Here is a 15813-nt window from a genome sequence, read left to right as displayed (position 1 = left end):
GAGGTATTTCTTCCCCTCATGCTCGGTCTCACGTTTGCCACGTCCTTGGCGGCTGGAGGACTGGGCAGGGGAGCACTGGGACACAGCCTCCTTTCTTCCCAAAATCTGGAAGAAAGGCTCCAAGCCGCTCTGGAAGCATCCACAAGTTCCCTGGCATCCCTGCAGCGGCAAATGACCTCTCTAGCCCGGGTTACTTTACAGAACCACAGGGCTCTTGATCTCCTTATAGCCGGCCAGGGTGGAACCTGCGTGTTTCTCCAGCTGTTTCTATATTAATGAAACAGGGCTGGTAGAGGAGAATGTCATCGTCCTCCGAAGGCTGGGAGACGAACTTCACCAAAAAAGCACTGCAGAATTGCCCTTTTCTGCTTGGTGGAATTCGGGCATCGCCCAATGGGTCATGGCATTCTTGGGACCTGTTCTACTTATCTGTCTTTTACTTATGGTTACACCCAGTCTGTTTAATTTTTTGCAGTCTCGCATGAAAGAAATTTCTCGTGTCGCAGTCAATCAGCTACTCCTGCACCCGTACCCATATGCCCCACTTCCCTCCGAGCCACCCCATCCCGGTCTCCCCTAAAACTGCACCCCCTTTCAGCTTGAAGCAGTCAGATTGAGTCAGCACCCCTTATACCAAAGAGGTCGGTATGTTAGGCTCAGGGAGAAGCAGTACTCACCTTCCCCCATCTGCCCCTTCACCCACCCATCCCCTATGCGCCCCTCCACCCCAAACCCACAACCACATACCTCGCTTGAAGCTTCCTGGAACCTGCCACCAGCTGCCGAGAAGGGCCAGATGCAACGCCTCCAACCCACACCAGATGCAATGCTTTGTCTCGCCACTTCACTGCTGCCCCCACCACCCTCCCAAAAACAACACCCTTAAAAACCCAAGCCTGCCCCTCCTTGGGAGCGACTCCCCTGGCCCGTCTGTCCAGACCACAGGACCTCGCCCTGGGAGTTTCTTCCCCAATACACGCTTGGTTTATACTGGCCCTTTGTCCTGTGCCTCTTTCGGTATCTCCAAGCGTTACAATCAGGGGATATGAAGATGTGGATGAGTAAACATATATGTTATTTCAATATTCAACTTAATCTATGTCTGCGTGCTTCACTTCATGGAGATTGTGGGCTCACGGGTCAGCTCTGGAGTGTCCTGGCTGGGATAAGTCTGAGAATGAGCTTCTGGGAGGGTTCCTGGCTCCGGAAATTAAGAGCATGTATTGCCACGAGGAAGCTATCTTGTCAGGTAGAGAGGATGAGTCAGGGAAGACTTCCTGGCAGAAGTGACTCTTGAACTGAGTTGTGAAGGACGTATCGGGATTTCCACAGGGAGAAGGTGGATGAGAAGGTAATCTCAATGAGGATGCGCATGCACACAGCACAAGCTGAGGATTAGAGAGAACAGTCAGGGTGGCAAGTGGAAAAAGAGAGCCAGGGAGTCAGGATCTGAGGAGTGGGTGGAGATGGGCAAGAGTTGGGAATGACCCAAGGAGCAGGCTCACCCATGCAGGCAAGATGGGAGTTGGTAAGTTTGTGACTGCTGTTCCTTGCTCTCTCTGGACCTGAGGCAATGAGTTGGAAGGGCAAGGAGTACAAGGAATTGTGTGTGTGTGCATGTATATGTGTATATGTGCATGCATGTGTGGATATGTGTTCGTGTGTGTGCATGCGTGGATGTATATGTGTGTGTGTTGAGGGCTACATGGAGGATGATGAACAGACTATTTACCTTTCACATAAGATGTTACCTATGCCAGGGTGAGGCGAGTAGAACTCTGGTGTGGATCTGTGGCTTTGAGTTGAATAAGCTAAGGAGGTGCTTTCTGGTTCACACTTATTATATTCAAATCTCTGCTTCTTCAGTGAAAAAATAATTCAGAAAATTCATAAAGAGTATTGAATTTAAAACAGATTTTATTGCCCTGCCAGCTATGGGGTGACCAGTGAATACCAATGGAAACTTCTTAATTAAATACATGTATTTAAAACATTCAATGATTGATTGTACTGTGTGCCAAGCTCGGTGTGTCACATGTTTCGTGTCCTAAAAAGGTTCACAATTCATTCAGAGAGGCATTGTTGGCCAAGATTAGAGGCCAACAATGTCATCGAAAGACCATGGGGTTGGAGATAGGGAATAAAATCATAAAATCATGGAGAGACACAAGCCTACATATTTGAACCACGGGTAATGCATCTCCTTAAAGCACTTCTATATCATATGCCAGAGGGCCTTCGATGGAAAATCCCAGGTAGAAAGACACCCTCTCTATGTTCCTGCCGCTCCTGAGTGGGCCTGAGTAAACAGATGTCACTGGTATTTTTATCTTCTCCTCTGTTCCGTATTCTACGGAGATAATTTTGCCTTCCGCCTGGCCAACCAGACGACGCAGGAGGTCCTTGACTTCCTTTTTTTTCCATACATCTCCACTCTGCCAGAGGGAGTTTGTGTTGTGGACTTTACTGAAATACCGCTCTATCTCAGCCTTGTGAACAATCCCATGGAGACCCTTCCTCGCGCTCAGGTAAAAAAGCGTGCTCGCCTGCTTGGACCGGCACATACGCTTGTACTGTCCCCGGAAGGACCGATTCAAGGAGGAGACATACCTTTCCATTAGCTTGGAGTCTTGATCCAGCTCTTGATTTTCTGGCCAGAACAGGAGGCAGGCCAAGAAATAAGGGTCTGAGTATTGATGACTTGATTCTATGAGCTGCAGGACTTCTCGGAGCTGTTTTTTTAACATGTTGAGTGGTTGAATGAACTTGGAGTTGGGCTTTAGACAACTGAGAATAATGTTGGCCAAGATGAAGTTTTGCTTCTCCTTGGTCAGGCGTTTTTTTGGGTTTTGCCGCAGGAGGAAGCTGTATTCATTCACTATGCTTTCCATGGTGGTCGCAGCATCTATGTAGTTTGGGTTAAGATATTCTAGGAGTCCAGAAAACCTATCTGCTCTCAGAGCTTCTAGCTTTTTCCTGCAGTTCTCCTCCTGGAGTAGTTGACTCCCTTTACTTTGTAATAGACCCAGATCCAAATGGCAGAAAAGTTCTGTATACTTCCTGAAATAACGACTGACTTTCTTGCTTAACGTGACTTCCACAATTTCTTTTTGGGCATTCCTCGTTTTCAGAAGAACCAAATAATCCACAAAAAAGTCAAAGCACCTTTTCAAATCTGACTGTAAATTTTTTAGATGGGATGTGAACTTGCTGAGAGCCAAGTAATACTCATTTTTTGGATCGGGAGGAATCGTGCCCTTTCCTGACAAAAACTGTACCATCAGTTTTTTGGATGATTCATTTTCTTTGTGGAAGAAGGGAGTGAGCTGCAGAATCTGGATAGCGTAAAAAGTGACTTCTATCTCACCCAAGAAGCAAGATGTGTTGTACATGTCATATCTCCTCTGGGACTTCTGTGGTGACCAGGCCTCGGTCTCATAGTCTTTACTGTCCGTTTGCTTTTGGGATTCCTTGAATGCTCTGGAGGCCTTTTCGGCAACCTCTAGGAAATGTGTTAGATCGTTCACAGTGATGCTCCTGCAGTTTCTGTTTTCATCCAGCCACCATTTGATTTCACTTTTGTAGACTTGCCCGAGTGTGTCTGAGATATACGAATTTTGGGGGGCTCTCTTTTTGGCCTGGTGTGCCCAGTCCAGTGCAGTGTTAAAATCCTTCTCTTTAATGTAGAAATGTCTTGCTAAGGCTTGGCAGATGAATGCATTTTGTGGGAATCGAGTACTTCCTGCAGTCAAGACCTTTTCAATGTCTTTATTTGGTAAAGATTCCATCAATGGGGAAAACAAGGTGTCCATCTCATCTCCGTGCTCCTTGCGCTGTCTTGTAAGCAGAAGAGTTTGAACGTCATGTTGAAATTTGTCTTTTCCTATTCCATAATCATAGAACAAATTCTCCTCCAGTATCCTCAGTGCGATCTGACATTTGTCCAGGTGGTAGCTCGTCTCCAGTTCTTTCAGGCAGCACATGGCAATCAGGGGGTGGATGATGCGCACACCAGTGTACCTCCCATACTCCGCAACTTCCGTGTTTATCAGAAGTGTAGAATAGGTTCCCATCTTATCTTCCAGGCTTTCCAGTTCCCAGGCTGTACTAGCGCAGATGATGCCCAAAAACTGTTCACACTGCGACATGGAAATTGTAGAGTCAGTCACGTAGGAGTTGAGCAAAGCCAGGAAGGAGATGAGCTGAGCTTCCTTGCTGTCAGCATCCTGTCCCTTGAGGATGTTCCTGACTACGTTTTCTATATATGTTTCATCAAAATTGCTCTTCATGATCATGAAGGAATAAAAGTTTTCGCAGTTCTTGTGCTGCTTTTCAATCTCCTCCAGTTTGGCCTCAAAGGCTCTTTGTTCCTTGGCAGAAAGTTGATATTTCAGTGCAATACTGTCTGCTAATTTTGCACTTTCATCTGGATTCCGGGATCTCATGCAGTTTAAGATGATTACCAGTGTCTTTTCATATCTCAAGTCCTTATCTGTTAAAATGGAGTGAATCGCATTTTGCAGGACGTAGATGTTTTCTTGTTCTTCAAAATCATCCACAAGCAGAAGCACAGGAATGTAATCCTGAGGGCTGTTTGCCTTGTATGTGATCAGTCTGGTCACTTGTTCTCCAATTTCTGCAAAATCAGTTGCCTTGTTTTTTAACACGGCACATCTGAAATTCCTCTTTAGGTCCCAGAGAACATGCATAGCCAGCGTGGTACCCCCGCAGCCCGGATGGTGATAAAGATTGATAATTTTTGCAAATATCGGTTTGGGAGACTCTGCCCAGCAGTGTATTAACTCTCTGAGCTTTTCATAGCTGTCCCTTTTCACAAAAGCTGAAGAATAGTTCTCAGAGGAAAAATAGAAGTTCCACCAGGAGACTTTGCCGCCTCGATAGAAGTGCTCTTCTTTTGACTTCTTAAATTCCAAGAACTTGGATCTATCTTTCTCTATGTCTGTGTCTCTACACTCGTTTTCACAGAGAATTTCTAATGCAGTCAAGATGTCCTCTTTCTTTTTCTCTAGAATAACTGAAGAAGATCCCTGGGAGGGCAAAAACCTTCTTGATGACTGAGTTACCGATTTTAGCTTAAGGATGGTGCTGTTCACCTGTTCTATATTTAAAGTGGAAATACTGTGGTTTACTAATTCATCTTCCATCCTCAGTCTTGTTTGTAGCAGATCTTTCCAGCGCTGATGAATCTGTGAACTTACACAGATGCACAACATATTTTCCATCCCGTTGAGAGCTTGATAGAAAGCCCAGAAAGTTTCAATGAGTGGATCTCCTGGGCTTTCCACTGAAGAGAGTAATAGAAACACAACCAGAAATTTCCCTCTTGTCATTATGTTTTCATCTGTGAGGAATGAGATCAGCTTCCTGACTTCAGCAGCTCTTTCTCTCTGCCATAAGTGTGGGTCCAGAGGTCTATATGTGTCGCTTTTCAAGTCTGACCTGCCATTGCAGAACACCCAGCTGGGCTGCTCATAGAGATTCAGAGCAGAGATCTTCTCGCTCAGGTTGGCTGTCTTCTCTACATACTGACTTGGAAAGTGAAGGTTTGCCACTCGGCTCTCTCTGTAAACTTTGACCACTCCATTGACCCTTGATTCAGGATCAAACTCCAACACCGCAAACCATTTAATTTCCTTTAGGAAATCTAACTGTTTGATTTGGTTTGAATGGCATTTATTTGTGACAAGAATGTACCAGTCATAGTATGAATTATCCAGGGAGTCTCGGTTTCCGATGAGAAGTTTAACCAGCTTTAGGCCTTCACTCTCCTTCCTCGTTGCCTTCATTCCATATTCTTCCTCAGCCTCTTTTCTAGATGCTGTCAATGACTTCAAGCTTCGTAAAAATTCTTTAAAATCCACATCCCGTCGCTTGACATTGGCCAAGATATCCTTAGAGCTAGCCCCTTCTCTTACAAACAGTGAATTATCTTGGTTTTGTTTCCATACTTTATTTGTGCAGCTTTGCATCTGAATGTAGAAATACTTATCTTTACACACAGAGTGTTTGGGGACAGTATCTACTTCAATGACAAATCTGTCGGATGGTGTGCTGTTCTGCAGTAGGACTTCCACAAACCTTGGTTCCCGGATACACTTCTTGGCTTGGTTGATCTCAGATTCTTCAAAATACTTTTTGATCATGTGATTGAAGTGGTCGATGAAGGCATCCTTACTGGTGACTTTCACACCAACAATCTCTCCGTGTGGTTTGTCCTTGACCCCAAAATGGATGGTACCATTGGTGCGTGAATTCATACATGCTGATGCAAATCGGAAGACCTCATTGCTGAATTTCATCATAATGTCCTCTTTGGTGGCTGTGTCTGTATTTGTGAGTGCTTTGAACTCATGTATTGGGTCAATGAGATTGAGTGGCCCTGTTTCAGGTTGCAGAATACAATGTTCTATGTAACGATGGCTGTTGTGGAACTCATCAAAAGGATATGGCATACAAGTTGGCTGTCCCATGTTTGGCTTGTTCTTTTTCTTGTCTTTAGGGTTCGCTGTTTCGGCTATTGCATTTTCTTTCATAAGAGTTGGCACTTGTTCTTTGGCATCTCTGATCCCTCTGAGATCGTCATCAATATTGGATGACACTGAATTTTCCTCTTCCTTTTGTGTCTGTTTTGGCTTTTTGGGGTGTTTCTTTTGGGAGGGTTTTTTATGATCTAATTGTCCAGAATCCTGACTGTCACTTTCAGGGAAATTATTATTTAATTTGTTATACATACGTTTTATCAAAAGTGCTGGACCCCGTGGTAACCCCATCTCTATAAGGTCCTTCTCAGTTAATTCCTGCAGGACAAATCCTGTCACTTCTTCCTTGAGCAGAATCTGTCCATATTTCTCATCAATCTTAAGGTCTTCGATTACCCATTTTTTCACATGCTCCTTGGTCCAGTCTTTGGTCATTTCAGGCCGAGTTACTTGTTCACTCATATCCAAGCTTCAGCTTTCTTCCTTGGAAAGGTAATACAATAAGAATTTCAGCATTATCATTCATCACTGAAATCACAGTCAATTATGCATATAAATCTCATACAAAAGATATATATATAAAGCATGGTCCAAGACTGACTCTCAAAACTGCTTGATACTTATTTTAAGTATTTTACAGCCCCAAACAAAGTCTTTCTTCCTTCCTTCCTTCCTTTCCTTCCTTCTTTCCTTCCTTCCTTCCTTCGCAGGATTTATCAAGAGGACAGAAAAACTCCCATAGCAGGAGAGGACCTGAGGAGGTTGCCCTATTTCTTGGGTGATTGTAACTGTGATTATGAAATAAAGAGTAGCTGCTAACTAGGTGACACATTCTTTTATTCTTGCTGTAATTATCCCTCTGAGGTTTAAGTTGGTGAAAGTTGAGTTTTTATAACCAGAATCGTAAGTAACATGGAAACTGGTTCCCATAGCAGAATATCATCGTAAATCAACTTTAAAATAATGAAACTGGGTAAGAAGTGAAGGTGGTTTGGGGAAGGAAGCCCTGTAAACAGCTGGCTATCTTTGTTGCATAGCAACAGAGTAATTGGTTAAATCACCACCTATTGTCTTTTGGAACTCAAGTTGTCAGGCCACAAGACTAGAGTTTGGGGGACTTGGTAGCAAAATGCCAGGATAATTGATTTGGTTGACTAATTCTTGTGGCTTTCAGAAGGTTCCAAAAGAGGTGAGCTCTAGTTCCAGCTGGCCTGCCTAAAACTAGACAGGGAAAACAGCATGAGTTTTTCACTTTGTTGGAGCTACTTTCACCCAAATTACTCATACTTGGCTAATGTAGACCATACAGTTAAGAACGTTGCTGTATCACAAGCGCCGCCAGCAATGGACCCCTAGAGCAAAGGGCTCAGCCTTGGCTTTGCCTCAGAATCACCCAGCGCCACACCCAGCCCTGTGTGAACTGGCTGAGGGAATGTGCATGGTGTTTTCAGGCATTTGTACATTCTAAAATGTGGCTGGGCCAATCTGTTGTGCAGCCAATACCTAGTGCAGTGCTGTCAAAATGTGACTCCAGGCCAGCAGCGTCACCTTCCCGGAAGCTGGTTGGAAATGCAAGTTCTCAGGCTCCCCAGACCTACTTAGTCAGAACTGAAAAGATAGACCAATGAGCAGTTTTGAGTAGGGGGACATACAAGAAAGTTAGAATATTTTAAAGATAAATAGATGAAAAACATTCAGGATCAAATAAAGCAAAAATATTAAAATAAACTCTAAGAGAGACAATACCAAGCAGTTTTAAAAGTTGGTAATTTTTGAAATGAAAGATTTAAAAAACCAGTTTTGTTTGTTTGTTTATGAATGCACAACCACTCTCTATGTTGAGCCAAGCCACAGATTGGAACCATCTGTGTTTGGGGTTTCTGGTGAGAATTCCCCTGAAAAGTCCCTTGCAGTTAAGCTAGGAGTGCAGGCTCTTGGGGCTTCAGCCACAGCCCCGTGGTGGGAGAGGACTCGTGTGAGCCATCTGAGGTGTGAGACCTTGTTCTCATCAAGTGACTTACCATCAGGGGTAGGCAGCTACTGGGCATAGTGGCCTCCTCTTGCCATGATAAAAGGTTTCCTGGTCATTTTAGTGTCTGAACTCTTAGTCACGCTGGTTTCAGCAGTGGGTCACAACCAGTCCTGGGCAAGTGAGCAGAACCAAGAACACTGTAGAAATACTTCAGGTGAGCAACTCTGTCCATTTGTAGCAAAGAAAGAATTCACTTGTGAATCATGCAGGTGTCACATCAAAAGAAAAGTTCATGCTAACAAATGGTGGTAAGTGCTTTGTGTAAGACACAGAATGGGTATCGGACATCCTTAGGAGGAGAAGGAGGCATCACTAGGAGGAGGGGGAAGGATCACTAGGAGGGGGAGGATGGATCACTAGGAAGAAGAGGACATCATTAAAAAGAGGAGGAGGGGATCACTATGGGGGGAGGGATCACCGGAAAGAGAAGGAGGGATCACTATGAGGAGGAGGAGAGATCACAAGGAAGAGAAGGAGGGATCACTAGGAGGAGGAAGGATCACTAGGAGGAGCAGGAGGGATCACTAGGTGGAAGAGGACATCACTAAGGAGAAGGAGGGGCTCACTAGGAGTGGGAGGAGGGATCACAAGGAGGAGGATCATAAGAAAGAGGAGGATGTCACTAAGAGGAAGAGGAAGGAATCACCGGGGGGGAGGCATCACTAGGAGGGCGAGAACATCACTAGGAGGAGGAGGGATCATGAGTAGGAGGAGGAAGGATCACTAGGAGGAGGAGGAGAGAATAACTCAGAGGGGGAAGAGGAATCACTGGACAGAAAAGAGGAATCACTAGGAAAAGGAAGACATCACTAGGAGGAGATGGGATCACAAGGAAGGGGAAAAGGATCACTACGGGGGAAGAAAAGATCACTTTGAGGTGAAGGAGGCGTTGCTGGGAGGGGGAGGAGGACATTGCTAGAAGGAGGAGGAAGGATCACTGGGAGGATTAGGATGAATCACTAGGAGGAAGAGAAGGGATCACGAGGAGGAAAAGGAGGGATCACTATGAGGTGGAAGAGGCATCACTGGGAGGAAGAGGAGGGATCACTAGGAGGAGGAAGGCAACACTGGGAGGAGGAGGAGGGATCAATAGGAAGAGGAGGACATGACTGGAAGGGGAGGAGGGATCACTTGGGTAGGAGGGATCACTGGGGGGAGGAGGAGGGCATTGCTAGAAAGAGGAGAAGAGATCACTGGGAGGAGAAAGAGCGATCACTGGAGGAGGAGGGGGATCACTAGGTGTGGAGGAGGGAACACTAGGAGGTAGAGGAGGAATCACTAGGAATAAGAGGGTACACCAGGAGGAGGAGGATCACAGGGAGGAGGAGGGATCGCTGGGAGGAGGGGGGATTACTAGGAGGAAAAGGAGGGATCACTAGGAGGTGGAGGGATACCAGGAGGAGGGCTTTGCTGAGAGGAAGAAGAGGGATCACTAGGGGGAGGAGGGGCATCACTAGGAGAAGGAGGAGGGGTCGTGAGAAGGAGAGGAGGACATCACTAGGAATTAGGCAGGACTAGTTGTTCTTAGGATAAACATGGCTAACTCTTCAAGACCAATAGCTGCGGCAGTTTTCTCTAGACAGATGAAGAGCTTGGTTTTCTGAACCCCACAGAGAAAAATAGGATGTGGTTAAGAACCTGTCAGAGCCACCTAAAACCAAGATGGCAACTCACTTGCCCACGACAGGTGTCAGCTCTCGTCATGAGTTCACTATTGTCCATTAGCAGACTAGATGACGTGCCTTCCCAAGCCATGGCAGTGCAAATGCTGTCCATTTGTAGCTTCAAGCTGGGTGGACCCAGTTCTTAGAAGTCCCCACTGCTTCCCAAGAAGCCCACGAATATTCCACCCCTTGCTTAACGTAAAATCGAGATGTAATCATGAAAGTAACATCTCAGCGATGCTGTTCTTCCCCAAGGGCAGCCCAGGCTGCTCTACCTACATAGTAGCCTGCTGTCTGTCATTTTCTCTTAATAAACTTAACTTTCACTTTACTTAGTGGCTGGCAAAATTCTTTCCTGAACAAAGCTAAGAATCACTTGTCCTCTCAGGCTGGACCCCAATCTTGAAGTCCCCTGTTTTATGTCAGCTGGACACTCACCCTACTCCCACACCTTGAATGGAGCACGGCTGGATGCTGGCCCCAAACATTGACTGGTCTCACCCAATGCCCCCAAGCACCCTGCTGCATTTTCCTGCTTTATCCACTCTCCTGTTCTCCCAAATGACCATTTCAGCCTCTCCTCTCATCAGACCTCCAGCTCCTCCTCCTCGTGTCTCTCTCCACGATGACCTTGCTTCTTGTGGAAACTGGCACAGTGAAATAATCCAGGAGCGTTTCCCAACCCCAACCACATCTACCCCAGGCTCGTCCTGGCCTTGTCACTGCATCCTATGTTCTACCTTAGTCTGCCCTCTGAGTGGTCTGCCGCCCTAGCCTCTCCATGAGGTTCACCTCTCCATGGCACCTGCCCCCCAACTACTCCAGGAAGCTGCCCCAGCAGGCCTCCACTCTCTGGCTGGCTTCTTCAACCTGTCCTTGTCTCCTGGAAGTTATGTGCAATTGTTTTCTTGTGAAGCAAGACACTTTAGAAACTGCTCATGACCCATCTTTCTGCTTTCTTCACAGCAGAACTATCTCCCGTTCCGTTTCTGGTTTCTCTTCTCCCATCCTTACAGAGCGCCCTCCACACAGGCTTGGCCCTCACTTCCTAAAACTCACTTGGCATTGCTGCAGACATGGCTTAGAGAAGTCTCCATCCAGCAGTGCCCTGGAGATGTCTTTCTCCTGAGACACTCTTCCTGCAGGCTTGTGGGATACCTTGCTCTCCTAAGCCTCTTCTACTAGCTGGTCCTCCCCACCTTCCTCTGCTACTCCTGGCCTCTGGATGCAGATGTGCCTCCTGGGACCAGCCTCTCTTCCTATGGATGGCGTCCATCTCACTTAAACACAATCCATAGGTCTGTGAATTCCACATTCAGCCGTCAGTCCTGGCTTCCCCCAGGGTGTCCATGCACCTGCCTTCTCCATGTCCATCTGGAGAGCTAAGGGTCCTCATGAAACAAGCATGGCCAAAATTGACCCCCTGATATAAAGCTCCCCAGCTGCTACTCCCACGGTTTATCAGTGATGGATCATGACAATTGTTCAAAGCACAAACCCTGGCGACATCTTTGACCACGTACCTTTCACTCACTGCCTTAGCAAATACCTCTCACCATCCCCCGCTTTCCCTGCTGCTGCCACCTGGTCCAAGCCATCCTCTCTCACCAGGATTATCTTAGTAGTAACCTGGCCCCCCTGACTTTGGCTCTGTCCTCCCCCACCCTGTTCCCTCTGTGTTCGACACAGCAGTCCACCCAATCCTGTTCAGAGGTAGATGTGATCATGTGATTCAGCTCAGATCCCTCTGGAACATCAAAGCGCTCTCACAGTAAAAGCCCAAGTCCCAGAACAAGGTCGACAGAACAAGACTGCCCTCTCCTTTCAACCTCATCACCTTCACTCGCTCACTCCAGCGGCCAGGTGGCTTTGCTATTCCCTGGACATGCCAGCTGGGCTGCTGCATCAGGTCTGTGTCCGAGCTGTTACCGCTGCTTGGGATGCTCTCCTTCCAGATCCCTGTGTAGCTCACACTCTCACCTCCTTCAGTTCTTTACTCAAATTCAGGACGGACTTTCTTAAATGTCAGTCCTTTTTCCAGCACTTTCCAGTCCCCTTTCCTGCTTTAATTTTTCACTTTAACATTTGCATACTAAATATTTTATTTAATTGTATTTCTCCTCCTGGGTCAGAATATAACCTCCATGGGAACAGGCGTTTTTGCCTGCTATTTGTGGGTGAGTCACCAGGGCCCAACATATAAGTACTCAGTAAATATGTGTTGATGAGAAAATAAAAATTTTAGATTGGTGAAACAACGGAGACATGATTTTGCAACCCATGGGCGAGCAAGTCTTTGGAACAGAGAATTTGGGAGATCTTTTCCTTCTGTTCCCCATCGGATCGGCACCAAGTCCAGCGTTTGTGTCAGCAGGTCGTCATGAGGAAGAGAGGCATTTACTTTTAAAAAGAAATGTTAGTGACAACCTTCACCTCACAGGCAAGTGGCTGGGACCTGAAGCCTCCTATAAGCCTGTGTCCTGACCCCCATTGTTGGTCCCAGTGTCTCACCCACAGTTCCTGAGCCAGTGCATTTCGGAACAGGGCTGACCCTGGGCAAGCCCACAGTTTTGCTGGAGCTGGGGGAACCCCCGCCGTGCCCACTCTTTTCTGCTCTGGGATAATTTTGAAACCCAGAGTTCTCTTTACTAGTACACTCGTCCCTCCCTATCCACAGGTTCCATGGATTCAACCAACTGTGGACTGAAAACATTTGGAAAAAAATTGCATCTGTATTGAGCATGTACAGATTTATTTTTCTTGTCTTCCTTCACTACTGTATGCTGTGCCATACAATACAGCAACTATTTCCACAGCATTTACACTGTATTAGGTATTGTAGGTGACCTAGAGACGGCCTGAATTACACGAGAGGGATTACACATCATTTTATCTCAGGGGTTTGAGCATCATGGATTTTGGTGTTTGAAGGGTCCTGGAAGAGTCCCTTGCAGACATGGAGGGAAGACTGTCCCTAATTTCAGGACCTTTTTCCTAAGGACTTTTATTTTCTCTCTTTGGAGGTTGAGCAGGAAGGGTCAAGCCAGCCTGCTTCTGGCAAACTCTGGTACCACTCCATATCCCTGAGACTGGGCGTTGCGGGAGCACTGGTGTCTGAGGCTCAAGCTCAGGCCCCGTGCTCTGAGGTTCTGAGGACTGCAACCACAGTGCCAATTAGTTTCATTTTTATGAAGAAAACATTAATTTTATATATTGTTTCCCGTGGTCTCTATATAAGCTAGTTATGAACAAAAAGTCTTACATAAAATGAAGATTAAACTTTGGAGGGTTTTACCACTAATAAGTATAAATTTGTGTACCATCTTAAGTGATACAGGACAGAGTTTTGCATGGCTGCACATTACTGTAACTTCCTACACAGCTTTGCATGCTTGGGTTCCTGGTCATCTGGCCTCCATTTTACCTAGGTCTAGCCTGCACAGAAACTTCTACCTCCAGAAATACTCTACAGTCTCCCCAAGTGTGCTGGAAGGTTTCTTCCTACGGAATTCTACAGTCAGTCCGAGTTACTGCAAGCGGCATGTCTATGAAAGCAGCAGTCTTTCTCATTTCTTTTACTATGAAGTCATTTATCCACACTTGCAAATATACTTATTTTCAAAATACACTGCTTTACTCTCTTGTATTAGTTTCTAAGGACAGCTTTTAAAGACAGTAGATTAAACATCTTAATGATTAGAAACTTACCAAGGCTTTTCTGAAAACTTCCACTTTTCTGTTAGAAACAAGTCTTCATGGGTAACCCCTCAGGTCCCCTCCTGCTCTAGAAGCTTTTCTGTCCTCTCAATAAATCCTGCTTAAAAAAAAAGAAAAGAAAATAAACAAGTCTTCATGAGGCTCTGTGACCTGACTCCTTAGATAAGTTTCCTTTTCTTGAGAATTTGCCAGGCACGTTCTGGAAGGCAGCTATGAGGAAGAAGAGGTGGGTGTAACAGACCTGGCTCTTGTTCAGTTTGCCTGAGGATATATTTGTTGAGAATCTATTACCTAGTAAAATGATATCACAGCCAAAAAATGCAATGGACTGGGCTGCTGCTTAGAAACTGTTTATGGAACAGATTTTCTTTCTACCTTTCTACTATGAAAATTTTCAAACATAAAGAAAATGTGAAAGCATAGTGAAAGGAATACTCCTTTCCCAGGCAGTGTCTCTTTCTATGCTTAAACACTTCAGTAATAAGAGAGATCAATATCCAGGAATATGTTGCAGCTTACACTTTCCCTCCTGCAGCATTCCTCATGCAAAGTGGAGCAAAGACCTTGGTCTGTGTCTTCAAAATATATCCCTCATTTGACCCTCTGTGGCCTCTACCACCTGGTCCATGCCTCATTTGACCATCTGTGATCACTACCACCTCATGTTCTCCTGGGTGACGGGAAGAGCTCTCTTACCAGTTTCTCTCTTGCTGTCACTGATCCCTTCAGGGACTTCTCAAAGGAGCCATCGAGGTGACCTTGTCAAACTGCGAGCAACATTCCACCGGTGTTCTGCCTAGCCTCCCCAGTGGCTTGCTGCCTGACTCAGAGTGAAAGCCACATCATCACGAGCCACAGTCCCACCTGACCTGTCCTAGTCAGCCCTGACGCCACATCAAACCATACTTTCCTCTCTAAGTCTGCCCCACCCCAACCTGCCCAGGGTCCAACCTTTGTGCCAGTTCTCTCCCCGGAATGGCCTTGAACCCCTACCAGGCTCACTCCCTCACTTCCCCAGACCCTCTGTCCCTGTCAGACTTCCAGGAGGCACTGCTGGGCCGCCCTACTGCAAGCCTCCTCCCACCTCCCACACTTCCTATTCCTCCTCTGGCTGTATTACTATTGTTGTTTTCTCTCAACTTAGGACTTTCAACAATCATATGCTCCATATGTTTTCACCTTTTTGCCTTGTTCACTTTCTGTCCCACCCATCATTCTGTGCATTCCACAAGGACAATTTTGTTTATACTTTGCTCACTTACAGTACCCAGCACTGATAGCTTCCTGATACACATTTGGTAAATGATTAACGAATGTTCTGAGAATGGTTAAAAGTAATGCATTTCTGAAAACCCTCAAACTAGCAACATTTGGGGGTCAAAGGACTTCCTCATCTTTGCAAAGTAATTATTTCACTTGGCTGGAATCCCAGACAGAAACCTGGGAAATGTTTTGTTCTGTGCTGCCCATTAGGCCAGAACTGATCCCAGCTTCTATCATCTGGTCATAAAGAGTGAAAAGAAAGCTCTGTTGAATGGAAGGGGAAATTATCAAGTACATTTCCTCCTGCAGTTCTTGCAAGGGCCCCAGTGTCATCACACACATTGTCACATTCTGTGTGTCACCCTCAGCCCTGAAGGAGGCCATTCCTCACAGGGTTTTCCCTGCAGGAGGTTCCTTGACTCCAGGGCCCTGGTCCAAGCCTCAGTACTCTGCTGGGTAGGTGATCCCCTGGCCAGGGACTGACCCCTGTCAAGATACACTCTGTTCTGGTCAGATGCAAGCCCCACTCTCAGCTGGGATCCCCTTTCCGTCATCAAGCCATCCTTCCTCCCTCTGGGTGTCCAAAAGCCTGGAATGACTGACCCAAGTGTTTCCTTGTGTTTTAGCCAGTGTCAGC

General features: G+C 46.1%; 1 protein-coding gene across 4 annotated transcripts; it reads right to left on the bottom strand.

Annotated features, from left to right (window-relative positions):
* Positions 1 to 1904: 1904 nt before the first annotated feature.
* Positions 1905 to 13994, bottom strand: SAMD9L (sterile alpha motif domain containing 9 like). 4 transcript variants are annotated; one of them, XM_021715657.1, is made up of 4 exons: positions 13905 to 13994; positions 8522 to 8642; positions 8004 to 8108; positions 1905 to 6983 (listed from the first exon to the last, which is right to left on the bottom strand). In XM_021715657.1, exon 4 carries the CDS (start codon positions 6960 to 6962, stop codon positions 2205 to 2207), a length of 4758 nt encoding a protein of 1585 aa, XP_021571332.1. In that variant the 5' UTR covers positions 6963 to 6983; positions 8004 to 8108; positions 8522 to 8642; positions 13905 to 13994; the 3' UTR covers positions 1905 to 2204. The 4 variants fall into 4 exon arrangements, with proteins under 4 accessions (XP_021571332.1, XP_008062456.1, XP_008062457.1 ...); XM_008064265.2 differs by lacking the exon at positions 8004 to 8108; XM_008064266.2 differs by lacking the exon at positions 8522 to 8642.
* Between the last annotated feature and the right edge of the window lie 1819 nt (positions 13995 to 15813).

Source organism: Carlito syrichta, unplaced genomic scaffold (genome assembly GCF_000164805.1).
Source record: "Carlito syrichta isolate Samal-C Ts95f unplaced genomic scaffold, Tarsius_syrichta-2.0.1 Scaffold307254, whole genome shotgun sequence".
In the NCBI taxonomy this organism is placed as follows: domain Eukaryota; kingdom Metazoa; phylum Chordata; class Mammalia; order Primates; family Tarsiidae; genus Carlito; species Carlito syrichta.
This window is presented reverse-complemented; position numbering and strand designations above follow the sequence as displayed.

Bases quoted from the DNA above. Each gene is read 5' to 3' on its own strand.
- SAMD9L (XM_021715657.1), bottom strand. From the start codon at position 6,962: ATGAGTGAACAAGTAACTCGGCCTGAAATGACCAAAGACTGGACCAAG.